This window comes from Trematomus bernacchii, unplaced genomic scaffold (assembly GCF_902827165.1).
Source record: "Trematomus bernacchii unplaced genomic scaffold, fTreBer1.1, whole genome shotgun sequence".
NCBI lineage: Eukaryota > Metazoa > Chordata > Actinopteri > Perciformes > Nototheniidae > Trematomus > Trematomus bernacchii.
This window is the reverse complement of record NW_022987840.1, coordinates 2,086,915-2,112,568: the sequence shown is the minus strand read 5'-3', so window position 1 is coordinate 2,112,568 and position 25,654 is coordinate 2,086,915. Positions and strand designations below refer to the sequence as shown.

Here is a 25,654-nt window from a genome sequence, read left to right as displayed (position 1 = left end):
TTCTCTTTCTTGATCCTCCTTAGCAACGGTCATCACAGTCCTTGACAGTGGTCTGTTCTACTGGATTTACAATGTGTCACATGTTCTGAATTGACCAATCAGAACTTTATTTAGCCTCCTTATTGTTTATGGTTGAATGTGGGCCACGACATTTTTATTCTTAAGTGGGCCCTGAGTTGAAAAAGGTTGGGAACCGCTGCTGTAGAGCTTTCTTCACACTGGCAACCCCTACTGAGAAACTTAATAGAACAGAGCCATTATTCTTGTTATTAATTACTCCTGGGCTTTTCCTGTAATGACATGTCTGCTTTTGGTGAGGCATATTCTCTCATGAGCACTGGGAAACACTTTCTCATTTATGTAATAAATGTTGCAAATTGCATTACAGGTTGAGCTGCGGTCTTTCTCCCTCTAGAGGAACTCCAAAATATCGCCTGAGGAACACTTTGTGTTAGACATGCGGCAACTGTTGTGAATAATTGGAGCAGTAGAACGGTAAGACCAAATCAAATATGAGGGCTTGTGATTAAAAAAAAAAAACGTTTCTTTGTTTATAAAAAAAAAAGCACAGACGCAGGTTACAGACAAAGACTGAAGACACTTCATTTGTTCAATTTGGAGATTATGAGAGACTAATATTGAAAATATCACAAAATGTATGGATGGATGTACGATATTTACAATAACTGAAATATACATAAACAATGCATTACCATCAGTGTAAGAAAAAATATGAAGTGTAATGAGTTCAATGTATCAGGTTGATCCTGTGACTTATCCAGTGAGTTTAAATGATCTCCAAGTAAATGGCCGTCTCTGCATCGGCCACATTACTCTGCACCTCTCTTGTGCCTCTGACTCCTAAACCTTCTCGTCTGTCGATGCCTCCGCCCTCTCCTCTTCGTCTTCTCTCCCCACCTCTCCTGCCTATCGGATGGATCTGAAAAAAAAGCACAGATGTTGCTAATCCGTCAAATATAGGAAATATATAATTTGTAGATTTAATGTTTTCTTTTAATGCAATGCCTTCTGTTGAAAATGACGGTACCCACCTGCTTCGTATGGACAAAATTAGGTGTGCAGTTTTGGTATACAAGTTGGTAGCTTCCGTTGGTGTAGATATGAGTCACTTCCGTGCAGTTAATGTAGAGGGGCATCTGATCCTGATAAATCCCCATTCCTTCAGGGTACACAGCTGGGAGTCTTTTCAGAACATGTCTGAAAGGAGCGGCACAGGTGAATACTCACAATAAGCAAGTGAGAACATTTTAGAGGAACATTCTTTAGGGCTGATTTGCTTCACATACTTTTCAGATCTCTTTCGGCAGCAGTAGAAAGAAAGAGACAGAAGGAATAAGACCAGGCAGATGGACACAGCAGGTATCACCAACCACATCAAAAAGGTTGTCTCTGTTTTAAGACAAAACAAGCAGCGAGGGATCAGCATATGATGTGAAACTCAGGTGGTTAACTACATGGATTATAGTTCCACTCTTGGCATTTCAGAAATACTGCTTGACCCTCAAGCTTAATGTAACAGCTTCACTTAGATATTCCATTATAAGAGCTAGCTTTTTTTTTGGATGTAAAAAATATATACATATTAAACTGCCACAACTGAAAAGCTGTACTCATAGTAATTTAAAAAAAGTACAGCTCAAGGTTATCTTTGCAGCATTCTTCAGCAAATTATCTTATGTTTCCAAGCTGCAGGCATGTTGCACAGATGTCTCAGTTCCACCCCTATATCAGAGTGAATCAAAAAGAGGCAGAGCTCGAGACTTTGATAGAGTTAAAAACTTTTAACACACCTTCTCCTCCCTGCAGCAACAACAGGGAGTCATTTCCCAGTGCGTTGAAAGCAAAGCAGATGACAGTCAGAGGTTTGTCCATGTGGCCCCTCAGAGTGGCTGTAAGCGCGCCGGGCTCAGATGTTACGGACCTGTTGTAATCACGAGGGGGAACAGTACCATTCACGCTCCAGGTGATGGCCGGTTTGGGTTTGGAGTCGACTGAACAGTGACACATCACCTCCAGATCCTCCACAACACAGGTGGAGGAGAGCCGGAGGATCGCTGGTTTATCTGTAGGATAGAAAGAGCACATTTCAACTTCGCTGATAGCCTTTAAAGTATTGTTTGTGTGGGAGGAACTTTTTAATCTCTTCTTCTTTTTTTAACTATAAAGGATAACACATTTTTTGAAAATACGCTTATTGGCTTTATTGCAGAGCCAGTAAGCTGCTAGCTTAGTTGAGTACAAACACTGGAAACAGAGAAACAGCTTGCCTGGCTCGGTCCAAATTAAATGAAATTACCTCTATACACTTTTAAAGCTCACTAATTTAGATGTTATATGTTGTCTGTTTAATCTGGAAACATACCAGTGTAAAAACAACGATTTACCATTGTACAATGTTTATGCACATAACTTCCTCGAGTCCTTGACTGTTGGTAGTAGCTTCGCATTAACCATACAGACATTGAAGTGACGTTAACATTTACATAGTGGCATTTGGCTACATTCCAATAAAAAAAGGGAACCAGGAAAAGTTTTCTTAAAAACCCTTCGAACTCTTTAAAGAAAAATGGAAACAAAGCCAACAAAAAATCATGTTTTTTGCCGACCTCTATTGATCTATCTTCACCTTGCTGCAGTAATGTTAAAGTGTACTCCAGGTTGTGATCTGCACACTTTTACATCACTGTAGGGTGTGCAACAGAAAAAAACCCTGACCCCCACTGGATTTCAAACAAACTTTCAACACAAAAGGGCGGTGAAACTTGTGTTATGTTGCTTATGTTACTCTGTCAGCAGCAAAAACCAAACACATGTAGGTGAGGCTTGTTGTCAAATATTCCAAATGTGTGTATGGCCATCAGAGGGAGGGGTACACGAAATCAGAAGAAAGTATTACATTGTATGTTCAGCGACGTGGGCTTGGACTCCCCTCGACCAATCTGGTTTTTAACTAAGCAGCGGACCCTCATGTCCCGGGTCACGTTGAACACCCGGATTGTGTGTGTGCGATGGTGGAGGGGCACCGTGCGGCCGTGCTGACTGTAGGACCAGCGGTACTCTGACACCGGAGGGTCGGCTTTACACGAGCAGACCAACAAGGCGCTGCCCCCCTCCTGCACCACCAAGGTCTGGATCTGAATTACTACATCTTTGGGTGAAACTAAAGACAATAAAAAAAAAAAAGTAAGGTGTCAGTGTCAAACAAGCCAGGAAACACAAAGATAGTAGTCAAAGCCATCCTTACAGGTCACATGCAGATCCTTTGACGTGGATAATGCTTTGGCTCCTGGGTAGCTGGCTTCACATCTCAGCCTGGGTTTCACCTTGTGTGACGCAGTGAAGGACAGAGTGGAGAGTAACATCGGCCTGTGGGGCTCGGGGTGGAGCGTCTGCACCCCCGCGGGCTCAGTGCCGTTGGGCCAGTCTCCTCTCTCCCAGCTCCAGCGAAGGGTCGGGGGTCTGGAGGGACAGGAGTATCTGACGGAGCAGTTCAACGTGACCAGCTGCCCCTCTGTGGCTGACAACATGCCGCTGATGACAGGAGCCTCAGGGGTGTCTGTCATTGAGGAATAACTCCATCAACACTTTGCTTTTACTACTGTGTCATGAAAACAAAAGTTCTAAAAGATCACAGACGAGTATTTTGGATTATTGGTCTAAATGTCCATTACAAAGCTATTCAATCAATCATCCCAAAAGTGGTTATATTTAGGGTGGATGACTCCAAATTCTTTTTTTTTCCTTGTAGAAAATAACTATACTGTTCTATACTGCTCATTTTAGATATTTATTTGTATTTATTTGTTGATTTATCTGTTTGGCTATTTCTTTTTTATTACATTTATCTCAGGTAATTTTTTTAACTTTAAACCGTATTTCTACTCCCACACTTTTATCTTTCCAAATTCTGAAGCTTTGAAAAGCCTACATTATCTTGTTGTCAAAGTTCCAAAGCAACAACTTCTTTTATGAGAGAAGAAAGAGAATATAGCACTCACCCACAACATCCAGACTGAAGCTCCTTGGCTTCCCCCAAAGTAACTCATCCCCTCTCTTCAGAGCCATCTCAAACTCCCGGGAGTCGTCCTGGCTGATCCTTTCGATCTTCACTGAGCAGTCTCCATCTGCAATTCGCCCAAAGAGTGACGCCCGGCCTTGGAAATCCAGACTCACTTGATTTCTATCCTCGCTGTTAAAAGCTGTGCTGCGGAGTGAAAAGATGTGTCCACCACCTCTGAACCTAATCCGAACGTCCACCCTCTTCCTCCCCCTGAGAGGGTGAGGAGTTTGAGGGGTGAAAGAGCAGGGGACCACCACACAAGAGCCCACCAGTGCTTGGACATGTCCAAGGACTGAGGGCATAGGGGACACAGCCTGGACCCTCCTCCACAAGGCTGCTGCTGGGATAAAGAACTGGAAATAATTACCAATACCAAAACACAGGATCACATGTTACTAGGCCAAGGTCTACAGTAGGATCAGGTTCAAATCACAGTAGACAGCAGGTTTATATCAAGCCATCCTGCCATTAGTTGCCTCATAACTGTTCATGTATTCTGTGTTCATGTTTGTTTAAACTTTGAGCAGAATTAAGCGAGAGAACATGGCCAATTAAAGCATTAGTGTTCCAAGCCTTTATATCTTAAAGAAAGCTCATTATACTGAACACATTTGGTCAAAGGTTAAAGCTGCTGTATTTAGCTGCACTGTCTGCATAACATGACCCAGGACAGTTTTGCAACAGATGTATTTTTAGAAACGGGAAGAACCCCTATCCCCAACACAGCAGCAGTTTTTGCTCTGGAAAATCTACTATTAAACTGTTTTGTACATTGATATTGTGAATTTATCCTTATTGGTTTAGGGATTATTTGCATATATTTTAAAACTTTTATTAACAGATAATAATCAGAATCAGATTGCCTCAGAATACCTTTATTCGTCTTACATAGGGGAAATGTACATTGTTACAGCAGAAGTGAAGATAGACAAAAAGTCAAACACTATTAGATAAGGGCATGTACATATATTCAAAAAAGAAATTAAGAATTCAAAAGTGTTTCCAACATATATCAAGATAATAAATGAGCTTGTAATTATTAAAGAAACAGGATTCATTGACTACAGTATGTTCTGCAGGAGACAAAAAAACACCAATATCTCCATCTCTACAGTAATAATTATGGTAATAAAAGAGATATTGGGATAATCTATTTAGGATAACATGACTTGATAAAGAATAACTTTGCAATTTATACAGATATCTGAAGCTAGTTAATTTAAATATTAATTACTCACCAAAAATGAGAGGACACAGAAGGAAGACAGTGTCAACGTGCATGACTGCAACCCTGCTCTGCCAGCACAGACAGAGGAAAGGATGAACAAAGGAGCAAAGAGGGGGAAGTGTTACATCGTGCTCCTGACTTCACTTTAATACATCCTCTTACTCTTCCAATATCTTTTATATCAGCTATGCGTAATACATAGATTTATAACAGACCACTGAGGATCATTTTGAATTTAGCAGTGGTAGGTTAACAACTTGCCCACGTTTATTTTAACATGTAAACATATTCAAATACTCTTTCAAGTGATGAGGAATGGTTCGGAAAGAAAGACCTCAGCAAGTATCTATGAGACAACACATGACAAAGGGTGAGTCACTCTCATGCTGCTGGCCATTTCCTCAAAGACTCCAAACACTAAATGTGTTCATTTCTGATTCCCTCTGTCTACGCACACTGTCCCAACCCAACCTCTAACAGTGTTAGAAAAGTGATAGTGGTAAAACTCCATAGAAAGTTGAACAAAACAAATTAATGATTAACTTTTCTGCCTGACACTGATTTTTATCTGTTCTGTCAACAATAAAGATCCGTCATTATAAGTAGGTCAGAGCAGTTGTGTAAGAAGATGGAGGGAAAAGTAAAAAGTGCCAAGATAAAACTTTTGTATTTTAGCAGATACTGTTTAGACTGCTGGTCAATCTGTTAATTTACACTCAAATACATACAAATATAATGTATGCTATATATACCCACAGTATACTTACTGTATAGTACGTTTCATTTCATTTGAAATGCATAATAGTTTGATATTTTGCTTCATAATGGCAATAATACCAAGTCACTTGATTGGCATGTTTCTGCAAGATCAAACATAGGCGATGAATCAGAGGCAGGGACAAAGAATGAACACTTTGAACTATGGACTCTTTGAATTATACTTTGAATTGCTGCCTGCAGTAAGTCAATGCACTCCTCCTCCCTGCACCTTAAGGCAGAACACTATCAGCACTGCCAACACAAAAGTGCAATGGCACAACTAGACGAGAGGAAAGGTGACAGAGAACAATAACATATTTCTTTAAGGTAAGAATTTAAAATGAATAAGCATGGTAATGTATTTTCAATATTGAGTTTTTATAATAGTTTACTGAGTATAAATGATAAGTAAGACATATTTCTCTTAATATTGTGTATTGACCATGTATTTATTGTATTCCTCCTGACAGTATATTCCAAAGCCATGAACTCAGCTCAGCACCTGCTCCGGTCTCAGAGGGACTTGCTGCTGAGCTTGACTCTGGATCACCCTGCTCCCTTGCTGCGTTGGCTGCGTGATGCTGAGGTGCTTTCTCCTGCTCACTACCTGTCCCTGCTGGAGAGGTCACCATCCAATGCTGTGGCCCAGGCCATGGAGATGGTGTGTGCCACTGAGGAGAGCAGCCAAAGGTTCCTGCAGGTGCTGAGCGAGGTGCAGGACTATTACTGCAGAGATCTCCAGCTCTGGGTGGAGAGACACTGCAGGGAAGGTGTCAGTAAGCCAGCGCCTGAACCTTTGAAAGTTGAAGGTGAGGTTGTTTTAATATACTGTAGAGGATTGTTTATTTAAGGTGCATTTAAAGTGAGAAGAAAAGTGACAAACTGGAACTAAAGATTAAGGTTTTACTGCCTGAGTACCATGCAAAGGTTGAGAAGATTATTAACACAGTACAATAATCGGTGATGTCTTGCCAAGTGATTTCTGCTGACTTTGGCAATTAAGGAGGGTGTAAATGCACAAAAAGAATGTAACTCAGCTATCATAAGTTCAATGTCATGCCATTTTGATACCATTGTGGCTCTAAAAATGGCAATGCTTGCCAGTCAGCATATCACTTTTGTCCAGACTTGTAAATATCTCAACAATTTATAACCAACGTATCCCATGCTAAACAAAAGCAAGTTGGCATTTCCTTTGTAAGCATTGCAGTATCTATCTCAAAGCACTTACAGCCTGAGTTGGTAGCATGTCTGTAGACTCCAAGTAATGTCTTTCATATAAGATAATTTGTATTGAAAAAATGCTCAGGCAACACCTTCTCCTGTGAATCTGACATTATAAATAAATGCATGATATTCAAACCATCTTGAAATTACACTGTGCAATATCATACATATCAAATATGTTAGCACATGCATCCTGTTTAATCCACAGAAAAGAAGCCTAAAGGTTTTGCTAAACTGTTCAAAGGAAAGAGCAAAGGATTTACCCTGACTACTGAAGCAAACGGTATAATATATCATTTCTACAACTTTCTTTGTAGTTGTCTGTTATTTGAAAAAGCATTTAAGTGAAATTATCTTTATGTGCAGCAAAGGAACAACTGAAACCTAGCAGGAGTTTAAAGCTGGCCAACCTCCGAGGTATGTCATCTTATGTGCATTGAAAATAAGTCAAAAGTATTTATCATATAAAAATTATAATTTAAGTTTGTTGGCAATGCATTTCATCTTTCTGTCTTCCATTGCAGTTCCTATTTCTGCCCATAAAACAACCCTGCTGAAACGCACAGAGCAGTTGAAGTGTTACTCAGAGGGAGAGGGAGTGGCTTCAAACTCAGCTTCTCACATCGAGATCCGCTACACTGACCTTTTCGTGACAGAAGATGATGACTTCGTAGACAGCAGCAAACATGAGTACTTTGACCTAGCGAGCAGACGGGCTCGCATCTATGTCCATCAGGCTTGCCAGCGTATACGGCCATGCCATTTATTGGACCCCCAAGGAAAATCAGGACGGCCCCCTAAAAGGGTTAAAGTGAAGGGTATTGCTGGAATCGGAAAGAGCGTAGCAGTACAGAGACTCGTCTATGAGTGGGCGATCGGGAAGAACATGCGTGAATTCAAATGCATTTTTGACCTACGCTTCAGAGAGCTCAATCTGATTGAAGCTCCACTGAGCTTATTTGAACTGCTTGGAGAACGGTTCCGGTACCTAAAGGAAGCACTACCTGATCTGTTCAATTCACCAATCTCTTTGCTCTTCATCTTGGATGGATTGGATGAGTTCAAATTCACCTTGGACTGGAACAGTCCTGACAAAAACATTGACTTTCGCTCAAAGGTGCCAGTGTCAGAGCTGATGGTGGCTTTAATCAAGGGAAGCCTTCTCCCAGAGGCATCAGTCATTCTCACAACAAGACCGTCTACTGAGGCACCCAAGCGTTTCTTCCAAAGATGTTGTGTGGTGCTGGGCTTCGAGGAGGACCAGGTGAAAGAATATACCACCAAGTTCTACAAAGACGGAAAAGTTGCTGAAAAGGTCTATGATTATATCTTGAACAATGACAGCCTTTTCGTGCTGTCCTTCATTCCTCTTTATTGCTACATCATCTGTACCGCTATGGCTGAGTTCTTCTCTTCAGAAAATCCAGATGTGGGTGACTCAAAGTCTCTGGATCTAAACCCGCCCAGAACGGTCAGCGAGGTTTACTTCTGCTACCTGTTTACAGCAATCAAGCACCATGCACTAAGGGGGAGTGCAGAGAGAAGCACCCCAAGATCTGAGGTTCTCTCCCTAGCAAAGCAACAACTGACAAAGTTAGGAAAACTGGCCTATGAAAACCTTCTTCAGAAGAAGATCATGTTCAGCAGAGCAGATTTGGAGAAGTATGATGTTACACCTGCCGATCTTCAGAGCACCTTTCTCTGTCAAATCCTCCAGCCTGTCAAAGAGGAAACAGTGGAGATGTTTTCTTTCTTTCACTTGACTGTTCAAGAACATCTGGCTTCACTCTACTGTGCCATCAACCTCTTCAGCCAGGAAGACATAATCCAAGCGCTTGACTTGTGGTGCTTCGGGCTACGTCCACCATCCTCCACAGCTGCACCCCTGAAAAACACAGACATCAACATGGACCAGCTGGAGAGTCTCCAGATGTTCACACGCTTCTTCTTCGGGATGCTCCGAGCTCGGCTGGCAGGTCAGTTGGATGGCCTTGAAGTTTCCCCAATGGAGCAAGGGGATGGCATCCCCACCAGGCTGGGTTTGTGGTTCCAAGAGCAATTTAAGGACATGGAGCTAAAGAACCATGCATCCCTAAATCTTCTCCACTGCCTGATGGAGTTTCACATGAAGGAAGCCACCAGCCTGGCAGCACCAGAGATTAAGAAACTGTGCCTCTTTAAAATGAAGCTGAGTGTAGTGGACTGTGCAGCCATGCACTACGTGCTGCAGTTCTCTCGACACAAGCTCCAAGAGCTCAACTTGGGCTACTCCAACATTGGAAACAGAGGCCTCAAAAGACTATTGCCAATCCTACATCGCTGTGAATCTCTATAGTGAGTATCTGACTCTACATTAACCTTTCAGATAGATGATACATTACAATATTACTACTGGACAATAAAAACAAGTCTGAGTTTGAATTTCCTGGCTGGCCAATGCTTTTCTGTGTGGAGTGACTGCCAACATAGGTGTACATACTCTTCATTTATATATAATGCATCCTGTGATTAAGGTCAGCTCCACTCTTTTTTAAGAGAGGAATGGTATGCCAAAATCAATGTTAACTTATTTTGTTCTATATTTTTCAGTTTGAGATACAACTGCCTGGATAGGCAAGCTGCTATTTTGGAATCTGGAGTTCTGAAGTCGAATGAGTGCCAAGTGAAGAAGCTCTTGTAAGTCATTACAGAGTATATTTTAGAGCTATCATAATACAACTTTGAATAAGGTTATAACGAATTACAAAATAATATAAACAACTCTACATTAGCTAACTGTCTTCAGCAGATTGTATTTCAAGATTCTCATACATTCTAAGGCCTTTGTTTTGAGCGACTGAATAAGATGTTTGCTGCAGATAGCCTGGCCCTGGCACAAAGGCCTTGATATGAAACACTACACTTTAGGTATTTAATTGCAACACAATTCCTCTATGCATGTCCACAGTATGTGTGGCAATAACCTGGGACCAGACGGGGTTTTGGAGCTGTGGAACGCTCTTGAGCACAACACCACTGTGGAGGAACTTTATCTAGACATCACCGGCATCACAGAACGAGGAACAGAAAACATTGTCCACTGCCTCAGCAAAAACAAGGCTCTGAAGACACTGACGTAAGATTGAAACACATTGACTTCTGCTCCGTGGTCTCATTGTTATAATGCATGGAAACACTGCCCTCTAGTGTGAGTCTATGCCTTGAAAGGTAATACAAAGTAATCTCTTACCTGTTTATTTTCTCCTCCATCAGCATTGTTGGGAATGACATCGGAGAGGTGGGGAGGGCAAGGCTGAGGGAGCTGGAGAAATGTCGACCTGGACTCCGGATTATTGCAAACTTTGTGGATGACCTGGGATTACTTCAGGCGTACCTGGACTGGGTGGAGGAGATCCGGGCAGACAGAGATCAGATGGATTCAGTGAAGAATGCAGACGCCCTGCAGTCTGTGCTGAGAGGGCTCCAGGTGGCAGAAGAGCAGGTGGAGACAGGAGAGAACACGGAGAAAGCCAAGGAGCTCAAGAAAAATATTTTAGAGTTGCTGGAGTCTTCTACAAATCTGACAGGAGGGAGACATGTTATGTAGCAAGTGTTTGTAAAAGGTCTCCATCTAAGCAGCAGCTGCTTTCAAGGACTGCATGAGTCAACTAACAGTAAGACTTAGTCTAATTTTCGGCTTTGAGCCTTCTTTAACTACTCAATCAACATACTTATTGCTTTAATCTTTATGGTGAGGAACATGACTCAACTCCTGACTCAACCATCACAACATGTCTTCCGTTCTTCTTTACATGTTTTATATTGTTGTATTAAATCACACTTGTATTCAGCTTCTTTAATTAAAATAGTATTTGGAATCCCCTGAAAAGTGACCTCGACAGATGTTACTTGAGGGGTTACAGCTACACAGAGGGAGGAAGAAAAACGCTCAGCTGCCTCAGCAAGAAATAAACCTTCTCCTGCTCAGTTACAACAAATGAACACGCTGCCATCTAGTGTTGGGTTTAGGTTACTTACTTGTTTAGCAGCACTGTTGGAAATTAAGTGGGCGAAATTAGTCGGCGAAAAATAAATCCTGTAAGAATCAAGATTGATTGATTGATTGAAAAGTTTATTAACAGCTTGTATATTGGGTACAGTACAGTACATTGTATACTACTATACTAAAATACTACCTATACATAAAATCACTTACCATTTCCCTGATTTTTTTTAGATAATATTTTCAATTATACATGATCAGGACTCAGGAGTGGTGGTGGAGCACTGTAACAGCGGGGCAATGTCTACCGCAGGTGACGCACACTCAGGGGTAAAAGTTAACATTTCCTGATCTGTATATGAAGCTGTGATGAACATTAGCTGTGGCATTTTAAGGTACAGTACAGACAGGGATTCCTGTGGTTAAACTGACCTGGATATATATTTATGATCAGAGCATAGTTCCAGGAATATTCATGACCTAAACAGAGCCTGACATAAATGTTGAATCCAAAAGCGTGGAAGAACTTTTCTTGACTCTATATAAAAAATGGACCAGGGAGAAGCATAGTGGAGTAGCCTGAAGTTTGTCATGGGTTTGGAAGACTCATAAGAATTGCGATACTTTTCTTGAGATGTAATATATAGGAGACAAGAATCGAAATAGGATGTGGCCTAAATTAAATGATTAATACAAATTATAAAAAGGCATGTGTGAATTATGTGCTTCCCATAGGTGAAATAAGGGATTATGTCTTTTATAATCAATCAATTTCCCTAAACAATGTTCAGGATGCACCCCGACTATGATCAAATTCAAAAACTGAGTAAGTGCATTGAACAAATCAATGACTGGATGTGTCAGAACTTTCTTCAATTAAACAAAGATAAAACTGAGGTAATTGTTTTTGTAGCCAATGAGGAACGAATTAAATTCAGCGCTGAGCTTCAGTCTGCAATGTTCAAAACAACAGAAAAAAGACAGAAATCTAGGTGTAGTCATGGACTCTGACCTGAGTTTCAACAGTCACATTTAAACAATTCCTAAGTCAGCCTACTATCACCTAAAGAACATATCTAGGATTAAAAGACTAATGTCACAGCAGGAGTTGGTAGAACTTGTCCATGCTTTTATCTTCAGTAGACTGGACTACTGTAATGGTGTCTTTACAGGTCTCACTGAAAATAAATTAGAAAGCTGCAGCTGATTCAGAACGCTGCTGCTCGAGTCCTCACTGACACTAAGAAAGTGGATCACATCACTCCTGTTTGAGGTCTTCACACTGGCTTCCTGTCTTTCAAATAATTGATTACAAAATACTGCTGCTGGTTTATAAAGCATTGAATGGTTTTAGGCCCAAAATACATTTCTGACCTCCTGCTAAATTATGAACCATCCAGAACTTTCAGGTCTTCTGGGACGGGTCTGCTTTCTGTCCCCAGAGTCAGAACTAAACATGGAGAAGCAGCTTTCAGTTATTATGCTCCAAATATCTGGAACAAACTCTCAGAAACCTGCAGGTCCGCTGCAACTCTTACTACTTTTAAATCCAGGCGGAAGACTTTTCTTTTTGCCGCTGCTTTTAAATGTAACCATTGACATCTAACACTGAACTGTAACTTCTATTAATGGATTTTATAGATTAGCTTGTTTTATGTTTCTTTTATTCTCTTTGCTTTTTAATGACTGTTTTTAAATGCCATTTTATAACGTGTTTCCGCTGCACTATGTCTTAATGCTCTTAATAACCGCGTTCACACCAAGTACTTTGCCGTACTTAGTGCCGGCACTTAGTGCCCCGGCACTTATTAATGCTAATAATGCTAATGCGAGGATAATCAAATGGCGGCTCTACAAAACATTTCAGAGTTTTACGGGGCGTGGTTTGCAATTCGCCCAGCCAATCAGAACTGGGGCACTTTTCCCCCAGGAAAGTACCATCTCTCAGCAGGCACTAAAAATGGGGGTTAAAGTTCCCGGCACTCAGTACTCTTTTTGGTGTGAACGCGACATAAGGGGTACTAACAGAACTAAACGCGAAAAGTACGGGGAAAAGTACTCCGGTGTGAACGCGGCTAATGTCTTTCAATGTTTGTAAAGCACTTTGAATTGCCTTGTGTTGAAAGGTGCTAAAAGTATTATTTTTACTTTGTGCTACACATTACATTACATTGCATTTAGCTGACGCTTTTATCCAAAGCGACTTACAATAAGTGCATTCGACCAACAAGATACAAACTTGAAGAGAACAGAATCATATAAGTACATCAGGTTTCATAGAGCTAAAACATTTCAAGTGCTACTCAACTAGCTTTAGATAAGCCAGTCCTTTAATTATTAGTATATAAGTGCTTTGTTAGCAATTCTTTGTTAGTAATTCTATCGCTCGAAGTGGAGTCGAAAGAGATGAGTTTTCAGTCTGCGCCGGAAGATGTGTAAGCTATCTGCTGTCCTGATTTCAATGGGGAGCTCATTCCACCATTTTGGAGCCAGGATAGCAAACCGACGTGTTTTTGCTGATGGGAACTTGGGTCCCCCTCGCAGTGCTGGTGCAGCGAGTGCACGTGCTGGGGTGTACACATGTGCCCTTCCTCATTTACACGTCTTGCAGACTGTTTATAAAAGCAGCGTCACATCACTTCTCTAAACATCAACATCTCTAGTAAGAGGTAAGTCCTCATCTAAATGGCACATATCAAATAATATACATTTATTTAAAACTATACTCTAAAATCTAAAAGTGTTGACGTTCCATCATCATCAAAGTATTGATATAAAATGTCTTATCCTATATCTGGTTTCAAAATATGTCATATACTAATTTACCTCAGCTCTAACCAGTATTACCCATTTGTTGAATCAAAGTTTTATTAAAGACTGCACAGTTTGGGAAATAATGTATTTAATCGAGAAATTATACATTTAATTGTTCAATTAAAGCCCAGATACATTTTGTTCAAATGATGGCCTTTAAAGAAACCTAAACTAAAAATCTGAGTTAATAAGGGATGAAATGCTCTAAATGTTGTTGCATATATTTCCAGAGTTTCTACCTCTTCTGAGACACAAAGATGGCAACAGCTCTGACTGTCCTTCTCACCGTCTCCCTGCTGCAAGGTGAGTTAAACTTAATTTACAATTTCATTAGTTCTTCTAAAATGTATAAAAACTCTTACTTGCTTCACATTCAGTGGTTTATGCAATACTGCAGAAAAAATAAGTCTGCGGAGAGCTAATCAAGGTTTTTTTAAATGGCTAATAATTTGTACTTAAACCTAAAAGCAGGTTATTTACAGTTGTCTTTCTGGATTATTGGTAAGCGAGTCAGCAAAAAATACTCCCGATTTCTCATCATTGTAAAATGTGATGAACTCTTATTCAGATATGTGTTTGTTGTGTTCTAGGTGCCCTGTGTGAAACGTTTAAGGTGATTATGCCACAGACTATAGACGCTCTCAGTGGATCCTGTGTGACCATCCCTTGCTCCTTTGACGTAACCAACATATATAAACCCAAGTTGGATAACACATGCGGAGCAGTATGGAAAATTCTTCAAGGAACCGTTGTGTTCAACAGCAGGGATCCACAACAGACTACAATAAAGGGGACACTGATAGGAAACTTGACAAAAAAAGACTGCACCACAACCCTAAATAACATGCAAACTGCTCACAGCAATACATATGCCTTTCGACTGGAATGCAACAATGTGAAATATGATTTTTTGCAATCAACCGTGAATATTTCAGTCAAAGGTAGGTTCTAAAGTCTATTTATTTGAATTTAATTTTCCCTTGTAGAACCGACCTGACATTGTTTTGCATTTATTGCAATTTGAAAATAGTGTAATGAAAGACAGGGAATGACTGTGTATTCAGCGGATGGTTCATAAGTACACTCTGCTTGCATTATGTAATGACAATAAAGTAATCTAATCTAATCTAATATGTACCTTCATACCAGACGACCCTCCCAGACCGACTCTGACTCCTTCCACACTGAGGGTGAAGGAGGGAGCCTCGGTGAGTTTGGTGTGCTCCGCTCCAGCTCCCTGTCGGTCTCATCTTCCAACTCTGACATGGACCCCCGGCCTGGGGCTCAGTCAGGAGACACTGCAGGAGAATGAGGACAAAATTGAAGTCAAGACCTCTGTTGTGAATTTCACGGCTTCTCACCAACATCAAGGAAAGACCATTTCCTGTACAGCCACCTACAACAAACAGAAAGGGAGTGCTGAGTCAGCTGTTAGCACGAGATTAACAGCTAATATTTCATGTAGGTTAACTTGTCCTCTGCTGAAACTCATTATTACCAATGTTTTTAATTGACTTTTTGGACTCAGCGCAGAAAACCTTGAGTTAAATGTCTACAAATAAATAATGAATCTCTGTGATGTGCATTCTGATAGTTTTCACATACAACTTTTCAATTATTATTTCATTCCCTAAATCTTGACATTTGTTTAACCTTCAGATATATAGATGAGACTTTTCTTGACTATAACCCATCTGTTTTCTCTACATCCATTAAAGTTGCTCCACAGATCTTGCCATCATCTGATTGCACCAAAGATGAAGCCCAGCTCAACTGTTCCTGCAAGACCGCTGGAAACCCTTCTCCCACTTTACAGTGGTATTTGGATGGGTCACCTGTCAATCACTCTGACATGTTCTCCATCAGTTATGAGCCTCTGAATGACACAGGTCTGAGGAGCACCATTGCTGTGAGTCGACATGAGGAGAGGGATCTTTCCACCCTGCTCTGCCGCAGCTACAACTTCCTGGGATCTGCCAGTCAACTATTCTGTGTCAACAGCCTTGGGCCTGAAACATCTGCAAACAGCCAAGGTCTGTCCTATGATTTCAAATGTTATTGGTTAGCTGGAATCTAGGATTTACGGATATTCCCGTGAAATCAAGATATTTATTTATTTGTGTATTGAGCTATGAACTAGGTTTATACACTGTAAGACAACCAATTATGTTTGAAACACTTTTGGATTGGTTTCTATTAAGTATTGCATTCATTTTTGAAAGAATTAAATGACCAGAAATGCCTGAGATAACCAAGTGGGAGTGGGTATTGTATGTGGCAGGGGAACTCAGTGTTGTTATTCAACACATTTCACAAATGTGTGAAAATTGATGGAAATTCTGGTGTGACTTCCTGAGGTGTGAACACACCCTCATTTCTTCTATCTAGCATACTGCTAACTTAAGTTAAAAGTGAGTAAGAGGTGATGAGTGGTGATAACACATTTGAGTTAACAACTGCTGGTGGAATGTCTGTATATAGAGTAAGTCCAAACTGTTATCCAATTAATAAATTCCTATACTTTTATTGTCCCTTGTTTGTTTCAGATCGAGTGATGTTTCCAGTCTTCATCACCACAGTTTTCACTCTACTAGTACTAGTCTGTGCTCTGCTGTTTGTTATCAGGTAGGGTAAAGTGTTGCACTATATATTTTATAGTGCCCAGTACAGTGTTTGTTTGCGTCTTTATTCATTAAAACACATTCAACAGGGTACTTTCAAATTGCAACTGCAAAATGTACCTTCATAACAATGATTTTAGGAAAGACAAGAGGAAGAGGAAATGTGCCTTTTCATAAAGGATCACTGCCAACACTGGTGTATATTATAAAAACATGTCAAACAGCACTTTCAATCCCCGACATGCACATCTCATCACTTTGATAGTTTAAACCTCCACTTGGTTGGCTACTATCTTATAATTAACACCCTTAACAGAGTTTAAATTCATAACCATGACATTTAGTTCCTTTAAAGGGGACCTATCATGCAAAATGCACTTTTGTACGTCTTTTATACATGAATATGTGTCCCCGGTGTTCCAGGGAACTCACCAAGTGTCAGAAAACACAACCCTCTCTATTTTCCTCCATACCCAAATCTCTAAAAAAGGGGCTGCAACGGATCTGATAAAAACTGATCCAGATTTGAACACTTTCCTGACGTCAGGACAGTGGCGCTAGGCTATTGGGCCAACTCCACCAATCAGGAGGAGACAACCACGGCATTGCCGTTCGAAAGCGCTGGAGATGTTGTAGTACATATGCCAGGCCTCTAGATGGTGCTGTTGCTCACAGAATCAACCCTTGCTAAAACAGATCTAAAAAATGTCAAATTGAGCAAAATGAGGCATGGCTAAAATGCATGATCTGTTTGGTATTTTGAAAAGAAAAAAGTATAAATATGCCTTATATAGGTATGGTCCTACACTATATTATTAAAATATAGCATGATAGGTCCACTTTAAGCTATTTCCTTTTCTGTGCTTTCACTGTGATCAGTGGTTTCATCCTGTTGATGAATACATGAAAAATTACACATAATAGTAAGTTGAATGTACTATTGCCTTTGCCAGGATTCGGCGGACCCAACACAACCTTCAGGAGGGTCAATGCACGGGGGACACCAGCAGAGTTATGAGCCAACTTCTAATGAGTGGAGAGGGAAATGAGGTACATTGACTTAAAGCCAAGCAGTTTTCTATAGTTCTCTTTCACCGTTAGCTGAGTAGCACTGATGTTGTCTCTTTAATTGTATAGATACCAAACACAACAGAAGAAGACATTTATGTCAACAGCGAAGCGCTGAGACAGGCAGATGTCGCCCACCCTACAATCAACTCTGAGCCAAACAGCACCAACTTGCAAGGCATGAGACCAAACAATGCAGAAGGAGCCTGTAAAAGCTCAGAAAAGGAAAAAGGCAATACTGTTATTTACTCTAGTGTGAATCGGAATACCAGGAAGAAGACAGAAAACTCTGTGGACATGCATCAGCCTGGAAGCTCCTCTCTGGAGGAGGAGAGGTGAAAGGTCAGAGAAATTAAGGACTCTGATCTGGCATAAAACATCTCTTCTCTTTTCTGATATTCATGTATTTGTATGCATAAAATAAATTAAATAAATACATAAATAAAAAAAGAGGCATGTGCTGAAGCTTTGTGAGCAATGCTGGAGATGGGAAATATATATTTAGATTAATAATAATGAAACATTTTCATTATTTACTGTGTAATGCATATTATTATAAGACACTGTATTTTCTTTCATATATTGATGTTGGCATGTGTTAATTAAAAGAGTCCCTGCTTTTGAAAAAAAAATTCAGTGTCAGTGTGGTTTATTTTCTTTATGAAGCTTATTCTTTTTTAACATTGAGTTTTTTGTTCAAAGTAAACTGGTTGTATATGTCAGTCCTATATATGGTCACAGGCCTAACATGAACAGAAAACCAATGCTCTGGCTGACTGCCTTAAATAAGGTCAGCAAGTTTCCTGTCTGATACTGATACCATGGTGGGTGTAGAGAGGCGGCGGTGAACTTACACATCGGTGGGCAATCGTAGACACATGCAGCAGATCGTCAGACAAGGTAAGCGCTCCTGTCAATCAACTCAATTAAAACATGAATCCTACATTTCAAATTCTCAATACAGTACTACAGAATAATAGTGTGTAATTGCTACTCTGATAATGAGGTGCTTCAGGCCTTTAAGTGTTCAAAAGTGACTGCTCTAAAGGATTTGCAGTAACTTATATGATTGATATGTGACTCGACATCAAACATCTGCTAGGTATATACAGTTTCCTGTACCACAGTATAAAAGACCAAAGTAATGTACAGAAATAACACAAATATTTTAAACTGTAATTAAAGTAACATGTGTAACGCTGCTGTGTTTCAGAAATTCTGATGTTAAAGGTGGCTTACTAAATGTGTACAGCGACTACTTTCTTCGATGGGGACTGCACTTCTGTTCAGACTGCTCAGCTTGTTTACTGGTAATATTACGCTTTATCTGTTTATGTTTCTTCTCTACATTTTAAAGATTAAAAGATAACACAATGAGCTAGTACTTCAAATATGAGTTTCATCTTAAGAGAACTAGGCCTATACCAAATGTGAGAGTTTTGCTGAGACATAGAAAAAGTAAAAAGCAGCAATAAAACAAAAAAATTATGAAATACAGACAAATCAATAGCAATTACTACTTTCATTACTACCAACATTATTATTACTGCACAGTTGCAGTTGTTTTTTTGTGTGTAAAGTTACTCGCGTTACATTTAAACAAAAAAAAGGCTTAAGTGGTGTAAACTGCATTAGCACACCATTTGAAGCCAATTTGCAATGTAGTGTATCAGCATAGAAGAAAAAGGCTGATGTAAAGTCCTTATATGTTTTAATACATTCTAGCTGAAAACGGCTTTAAAAATAATATGGGTTGTTTTAGAATAATTTTTACTTTTTGTTTCCAAGAAGTCATAGGAAATGATTTCCTGTCACTCTGCTATGGTTAAATGTCTCTAATACTGCAGCACACTCAGCGCTGTGGTTAATCGGCTCTCTCAGTTACATGTGCAGAATAATTCATAGTTGTCACGTATATTACTTTCTCATCTATTACCAAAAGTAGCATCACAAAATAGACCAACCGCAACTAACATTTGTTATCTCTAAACTACCCCCTCCTCTCACCCCACGAAGGCATTTCAATGCTTCAGCAGGTGATCAGCTGGAGCATCACCGTACCCAACACAGTTACTGCAGTGGAGGGGAGCTGTGTTGTGGTGCCATGTCAGACACAACCTCATTCTAGGGTCATATGGTACCAGTACCATACAATAACATATCCTGTTGTGTATGATGGGCGTAGTCCCAATGCAGTGGAAGAACAGTTCAGAGGACGCACATCAATACCGGGTGAAGCTTCAGAGGGGAACTGCAGCCTGATGATAGATAATGTAAAAACATCCGACAACAACCTACAAACTTATGTTTGGATCAAACCAGACTCTGAATCAACTCAGAAATTCCATCTTAAAACTGTAACTATCTCTGTTGGTAAGTAGGCTAAGTATTTGTAAACTATTATCATAAGAATGCCAGGTTAACCAGGGTGAGAGATATAAAGTGAAGGGAAAAATGCCATTGGAAAATATAATTCCCATATGACATTTCTTTACATGTTTACACAATTGTCAATCTAAAAATGTATAGTTTTGTATCTATACTTTTACTAGTTTTTTCCATTATCATTTTTTTTTTACTTCCAGAGAGACGCGCTATTAAAATGCAGATTCAGAAACGGATAGTGAATGGGGAGATGTTCCAGGCTAACTGCAGCGTAAAGCACTCCTGCCCTTCCTCACCCCCATCCCTTCATTGGAACAAAAGTCAATTTCTAAACGACTCCACTTCAATGACTAATGGCACGCTTGAACAGGCCCAGAGGTGGCATACAGAGACACTTCATGGACTAGCAACCTATAAAATGCATAACAGCAAAATGTGGTGCTCTGCAAAGTTCAAAACCTTCACCTCAGAAAGTGAACGGATAACACTCAACATTTTATGTAAGTGTGCAGTTTACCATGGTCAAAGTAATTACAGGAGTAGATTCACTTGCCAGGTATAACCATATGTATTGTTTGTTGTGATTTTCTTTCTCTACAGATGAACCTGTGAATGTGACCCTGACACAGCAAAAGGAATCAGTGATGGAGGGTGGTAGCGTCACCCTGGAGTGTGGTGCTGACTGTAACCCACAACCACACACGTACAAATGGCTCAGAAGACAGATGGGTCAGATCAAGGGAATAAATTCAACTGAGAAAAAAAGACCCTTCAACAATATCACGCGAGACACCTCTTTCTCCTGCATCGCTTACAATGACATTGGAACAAGGCAGTCCGACTGGTTGGATCTGGACGTTCAATGTAAAAACAATCATATTCCATGTCCTCTATTTCTCTAGTGTACTGATGAAATCCTAATTTACTCAGGACCCAGTGCTAAACATTCATACCAAGATTTTGCTCAGCTGGCTACTGAACAACACCACCAGAGAAATGTAACATCCATTAAGGCGCCTGGTCATTTAATACCACCTGACACAATTCATAGCAAGCTACTTGCAAATTGCAATGTAACCTTACCTTCCGCTCCGACGTGCTGATTTAACAGAATAACCATCCGCACATTTATTTTTATTTTATGCATTTATTGGTTATATTTTATATGGCGTTAAAATATGTTCAGTTGTGTCAAATTGTAATATAAGCTATACCTTTTCTTTCAAAACTAACAGTGTAAATAATAACAGCAAAGACACAGTTCAAGTTTATCAAGCAAGAAATAGGCAGGGTGCAGGCTTCCTGTGATTAGCCTGCACACGTTCATACAATGGATGATATGTGGTACAGTATGCGTTGTAGAAACAAGCCATTAAAATCCCCTACAAATATTTAACAAAAACATAAAATGTTTTTTTGAAGGAAACATGTTATAAGCTTGTTGACAATGCATCTTTGAATAATATCATACAATAAATTGTAGAGGTTGATTGTGATTACTTGTTAGTTAACGTTACATCCTGTCTTTCTAGATGCCCCTGTAATCGTACCTGAGTCCTACTGCCTCCTGACAGGGGAAAGTCTGAAGTGTGTCTGCAGCGCTGAAGCGTCCCCTTACCCCTCTATACATTGGACCATAGATGGAAATTACACTCTTCCGTCTTCCTTCAGCTTTGTTTCCACAAATAAGAAAAATGTAGTCTCTGGGGAAATAAATTGTGCAGCTCAAAGGCAATCCAACATATCTTGCACCGCCACTAACTACCTGGGCAGCAACACAAAATTGCTGTCCGTAGAAAGATGTAAGTCACTATTGTGTTTCCCCTAACTACATGCACTTAAAGGCAGATCAAGAGTATTTTGTTTATTTATATTTTTCTTTCACAGCCTCCACGTATATCTGGCTGTTAGCTTTTGTGATCCCAGGAATTGGTTTGCTATTTGGAAGTGCAATGTTCATTTGCAGGAAAAGATCGAGAAACAGGTTGGTAGACTTCACTCTTTGTCATGTACATACATGTACAGTAGAGCTGTGAATAATCTTTCTATTGTTGTTGTATTATCCACAGACCGCCAGCATACGTTGTGTGCAACACTGATATCGTTTTAAGGTAAAACTGGAATGTATCAGTCTATTATTTATTTCAAATTGCTAAATTCAAATCACATCTTTTTATTTTGCATTCTTTTTTCAAGGGAACAAAGATTACCTCACAACGCAGAACAAGAAGAGAGATATGGCAACATTGAAAGGTAAATAAAACTATTGTATTCCCAATGTATGTATATTTATAAGGTGGAAACTGACAAAACGGATAGATTGTACAGTAGAGCTGTGAATAATCTTTCTATTGTTGTTGTATTATCCACAGACCGCCAGCATACGTTGTGTGCAACACTGATATCGTTTTAAGGTAAAACTGGAATGTATCAGTTGTCTATTATTTATTTCAAATTGCTAAATTCAAATCACATCTTTTTGTTTTGCATTCTTTTTTCAAGGGAACAAAGATTACCTGACAACGCAGAACAAGAAGAGAGATATGGCAACATTGAAAGGTAAATAAAACTATTGTATTCCCAATGTATGTATAAGGTGGAAACTGACAAAACAGATAGATTGTTTTACATGTAGTCCAATTTATTGTTGTCTTTTCTCTTACACCTCAAACAAAAAATATATAGAATGGAAGATATTAAGAGTATCAAGTTGGTTTTCATTTACCCACTTCTCCCCTACCGCTCTTTGTCTCTCCCTTCCTCTCTCTCTCAATCAGATTTCAAGCTGAGGACATGCTATCACCATGCGGACCAGATAAAGGCCCAGATGAGGACAGTTTTTCCTGTGTTTATGACAATGAATTTTTGGAAGATATGAAAAAAACCAACCAGAGCTCAACAGCACCACAATAACAAAATGGCTTACTGAAGAGAATGCAAAATACAGCCACAAGCAAAGGTGCAGTGACTAAGACTCATGATTAAATGATGCCATGATCCAGACCATCACGTGTGTCACTCAAAGTAGCATTCAAGATTTTAAAACTCTATACATAGATGAGATTGTTAGCAGGAGAAGACCTTGTAACACCAAATTGTTCCAAGAATCAAATGAGATAGCTTTTTGTAACTATTGCCATTATTAGTTTTGTTTCCATGATGATAAGGAAGAATAATTTGTTTATCTGTTTATCTGTATCTGATCTTATGCGTAGCTGCAAATAAAAGCAGGCTCTTGTCCTAATAAAATTCAAATGTTTATATCAGGGTTTATTACTGTAGAGATCCACTGGGTCCTTAAATAACATGCCTAACATGAAAGTCAACATGACTTTTGCATTTTGGTTAATATTAACCAATGGGTGTGTGTTCATTGCTCGATGTAAAAATAAGATCAGTGAGTCATACCGGAATAGAAAGGGACTTTTCGTTTCCGGCTGTTTCTGGAACTTTATATCAGCTCATCTTTGAACTATATTGTCTTTGATGAAACGCACAGCAAGACAAACAGCACGAAGCTTTATTTATTTGAAGGCCAAACACTTGAGAAAACGTCCAGTGTATGTGAGTAAATACAATTATTTATTTAATCAAACATTTCAGATTATCTTTGCTAATGAAATTCCCACATCTGGTTTTTGGAACCTGAGCTTGAGAGCCGATATGGTTTGTTTCTTTTAAATTGTTCTGTAATCATAGAGGGCTTGTATGAGGTACCGGGGAATTTATGTTGTTATCTATGCTCTCTTTAAAGACAAAATGCTACTTTGACAAAAACAGTGTTTGATGATTAAGTTCAGAGTCAACGAATAAACATAATTATACAAATCACCTAAATAATTGAGGCAGCATTAGACAAGCAACTCTCATCTTCTGCATTGTGAAATTACTGTTTTTGACAAAGGAGTGGTGGCTTTAAAAGGGGGATGGAGCAATATTAGGGTTTTAGTTCACCAACATAAAAGGATGTCTAGCACAAAAGTGGAGAATATTTTCTCAATATAGTGTACATTTAAACTGATAGCGTTGGCCTTTTTTTAGGTTGCTAAAATATATATTTTCTGCTGCCCAAAAACTCTGCAGTGCATTACTTAGCTCCTCTGTCTATAGTCCAACCTTTTTCCACTCGACACCATGTATTCTACTAATACTAGGTATTACACTGACTATAGATGTACCTCATACAACCCAAATTCAAAACGTCCTATCTTCTGTCCCAATGATGTGGTTGTTTAAACAAATATGCCTTCATAATTCATTATGTATCAGGAGTGTTTCTTTTTTTGACCATGGTCACATCATCACATGGTATTGCTTAATAACTTGTCAGTGATATAAAAACAGAACTAACTTGATCAACTGTTTCTGTAACCTTTTATGTTTTGAGTTCCGTTTTTTTCTTTTTTCTTTGGAATAGGATAAAAATGGAACCAGGGGTGAGGAGTGAGGTCATTCTCTCAGCTTACATCATTTCCTTTCTCCTTGGCCTCCCAACAAACCTCGTGGCTCTCTACGCCTTCAGCGTCAAGATCAACTCCAAGCCCCTTTTAACAGACATCCTGCTTCTCAATCTGACGGTCTCTGACCTGCTCTTTCTGATCATCCTTCCTCTCAAGATGCACGAGGCAGTGTCAGGCATGCAATGGCATTTATCCAGTGCCCTGTGCTCCATCACCTCCTTTATCTTCTTCTCAACAATCTACAGCAGCTCCTTGCTGCTAATGGCAGTCAGTGTGGTTCGCTACATTGCACTAGCTTTCCCCATCACCTATCATAAGCTGCAGAAACCTGTGTATGCGATGATTATCAGTGCTGCTATTTGGCTGATTACAACAGCACACTGCAGCATCACTTTCATTACCCAGCACCTACCATCCCTGTCCAGCGAAGACTCCGATGTTTGCTATGAGAACTTTACGGCGCAGCAGCTGACGATCCTCCTCCCTGTACGTTTGGAGTTTTTCTTTGTGCTCTGCCTAATACCTCTTTTAATTTGTGTTTACTGCTACTTGAGCTGCATCGTTATCCTGTACAGTCGCCCCAGGATATCCCCGAAGCAGAAGCAGAAGGCCATCGGCATGGCCTTGGGGACTCTAGCTGTGTTTCTCATCTGTGTGCTGCCGTACAACCTCTCTCATTTAATGGGTTTCTTACAGGGTGAGAGCCCCAAATGGAGGCACTACACCTTGCTGCTTAGCACCTTCAACACCTGTATTGATCCCATCATCTCCTACTTTTCCTCCTCCACTTTCCAGTGCATTGGTAAAAAGTTGATTTTCAAGAAGTGTGTATTCACTGTTTCAGGCCAACAGCCCACAAGCTCTAGCTAAGTCTATAATACAACACATCCAGCTGAAATATTCTTGTTGTATTGTATATAATGATTATTATTTTGGAATTTGTTATGCTTTAATAGTTCAGTTCCTTAATGAAACCACGTCTCAAATGGTTTGCTGTTAATAAGTAACACAATATTATGTTAAGATTAT

General features: G+C 39.7%; 5 protein-coding genes across 9 annotated transcripts; 4 read left to right on the top strand and 1 right to left on the bottom strand.

Moving 5' to 3' along the window:
• On the bottom strand, positions 1-5,369 carry LOC117468541 (sialoadhesin). Of its 2 annotated transcripts, none has more exons than XM_034112724.1 (8): positions 5,320-5,369; positions 4,020-4,421; positions 3,266-3,577; positions 2,918-3,181; positions 1,812-2,084; positions 1,308-1,410; positions 1,053-1,218; positions 1-940 (listed from the first exon to the last, which is right to left on the bottom strand). In XM_034112724.1, exons 1-8 carry the CDS (start codon positions 5,360-5,362, stop codon positions 788-790), a joined length of 1,716 nt encoding a protein of 571 aa, XP_033968615.1. In that variant the 5' UTR covers positions 5,363-5,369; the 3' UTR covers positions 1-787. The 2 variants fall into 2 exon arrangements, with proteins under 2 accessions (XP_033968615.1, XP_033968616.1); XM_034112725.1 differs by having other exon boundaries at positions 4,020-4,418.
• Positions 5,370-6,303: 934 nt separating this feature from the next.
• On the top strand, positions 6,304-11,482 carry LOC117500534 (NLR family CARD domain-containing protein 3-like). The gene is made up of 8 exons (XM_034153417.1): positions 6,304-6,395; positions 6,539-6,877; positions 7,504-7,578; positions 7,662-7,712; positions 7,820-9,629; positions 9,885-9,971; positions 10,243-10,410; positions 10,548-11,482. Exons 2-8 carry the CDS (start codon positions 6,553-6,555, stop codon positions 10,879-10,881), a joined length of 2,850 nt encoding a protein of 949 aa, XP_034009308.1. The 5' UTR covers positions 6,304-6,395; positions 6,539-6,552; the 3' UTR covers positions 10,882-11,482.
• A 2,446-nt stretch (positions 11,483-13,928) lies between these two features.
• LOC117468534 (myelin-associated glycoprotein-like) lies at positions 13,929-18,388 on the top strand. Of its 2 annotated transcripts, none has more exons than XM_034112717.1 (7): positions 13,929-13,946; positions 14,322-15,032; positions 15,241-15,552; positions 15,810-16,124; positions 16,638-16,716; positions 17,666-17,762; positions 17,850-18,388. In XM_034112717.1, the coding sequence occupies exons 2-7, from the start codon at positions 14,711-14,713 to the stop codon at positions 18,117-18,119; spliced, it is 1,395 nt and encodes a 464-aa protein (XP_033968608.1). In that variant the 5' UTR covers positions 13,929-13,946; positions 14,322-14,710; the 3' UTR covers positions 18,120-18,388. The 2 variants fall into 2 exon arrangements, with proteins under 2 accessions (XP_033968608.1, XP_033968607.1); XM_034112716.1 differs by lacking the exon at positions 13,929-13,946 and having other exon boundaries at positions 14,322-14,394; positions 14,682-15,032.
• Positions 18,389-19,009: 621 nt separating this feature from the next.
• On the top strand, positions 19,010-24,668 carry LOC117468514 (myelin-associated glycoprotein-like). 3 transcript variants are annotated; one of them, XR_004554494.1, is made up of 12 exons: positions 19,010-19,090; positions 19,797-20,153; positions 20,366-20,665; positions 20,766-21,029; positions 21,698-21,967; positions 22,053-22,149; positions 22,235-22,276; positions 22,362-22,418; positions 22,538-22,579; positions 22,668-22,724; positions 22,943-23,729; positions 24,583-24,668. XR_004554494.1 is itself a non-coding variant. In XM_034112680.1 (12 exons), exons 1-11 carry the CDS (start codon positions 19,048-19,050, stop codon positions 23,076-23,078), a joined length of 1,665 nt encoding a protein of 554 aa, XP_033968571.1. In that variant the 5' UTR covers positions 19,010-19,047; the 3' UTR covers positions 23,079-23,124; positions 24,583-24,668. The 3 variants fall into 3 exon arrangements, 1 of the variants encoding a protein (XP_033968571.1); XM_034112680.1 differs by having other exon boundaries at positions 22,943-23,124; XR_004554495.1 differs by lacking the exons at positions 22,538-22,579; positions 22,668-22,724.
• Positions 24,590-25,495, top strand: si:ch211-231m23.4 (free fatty acid receptor 2). Its single transcript, XM_034153419.1, has one exon. It carries the CDS (start codon positions 24,590-24,592, stop codon positions 25,493-25,495), a length of 906 nt encoding a protein of 301 aa, XP_034009310.1.
• The last annotated feature ends 159 nt before the right edge of the window (positions 25,496-25,654 follow it).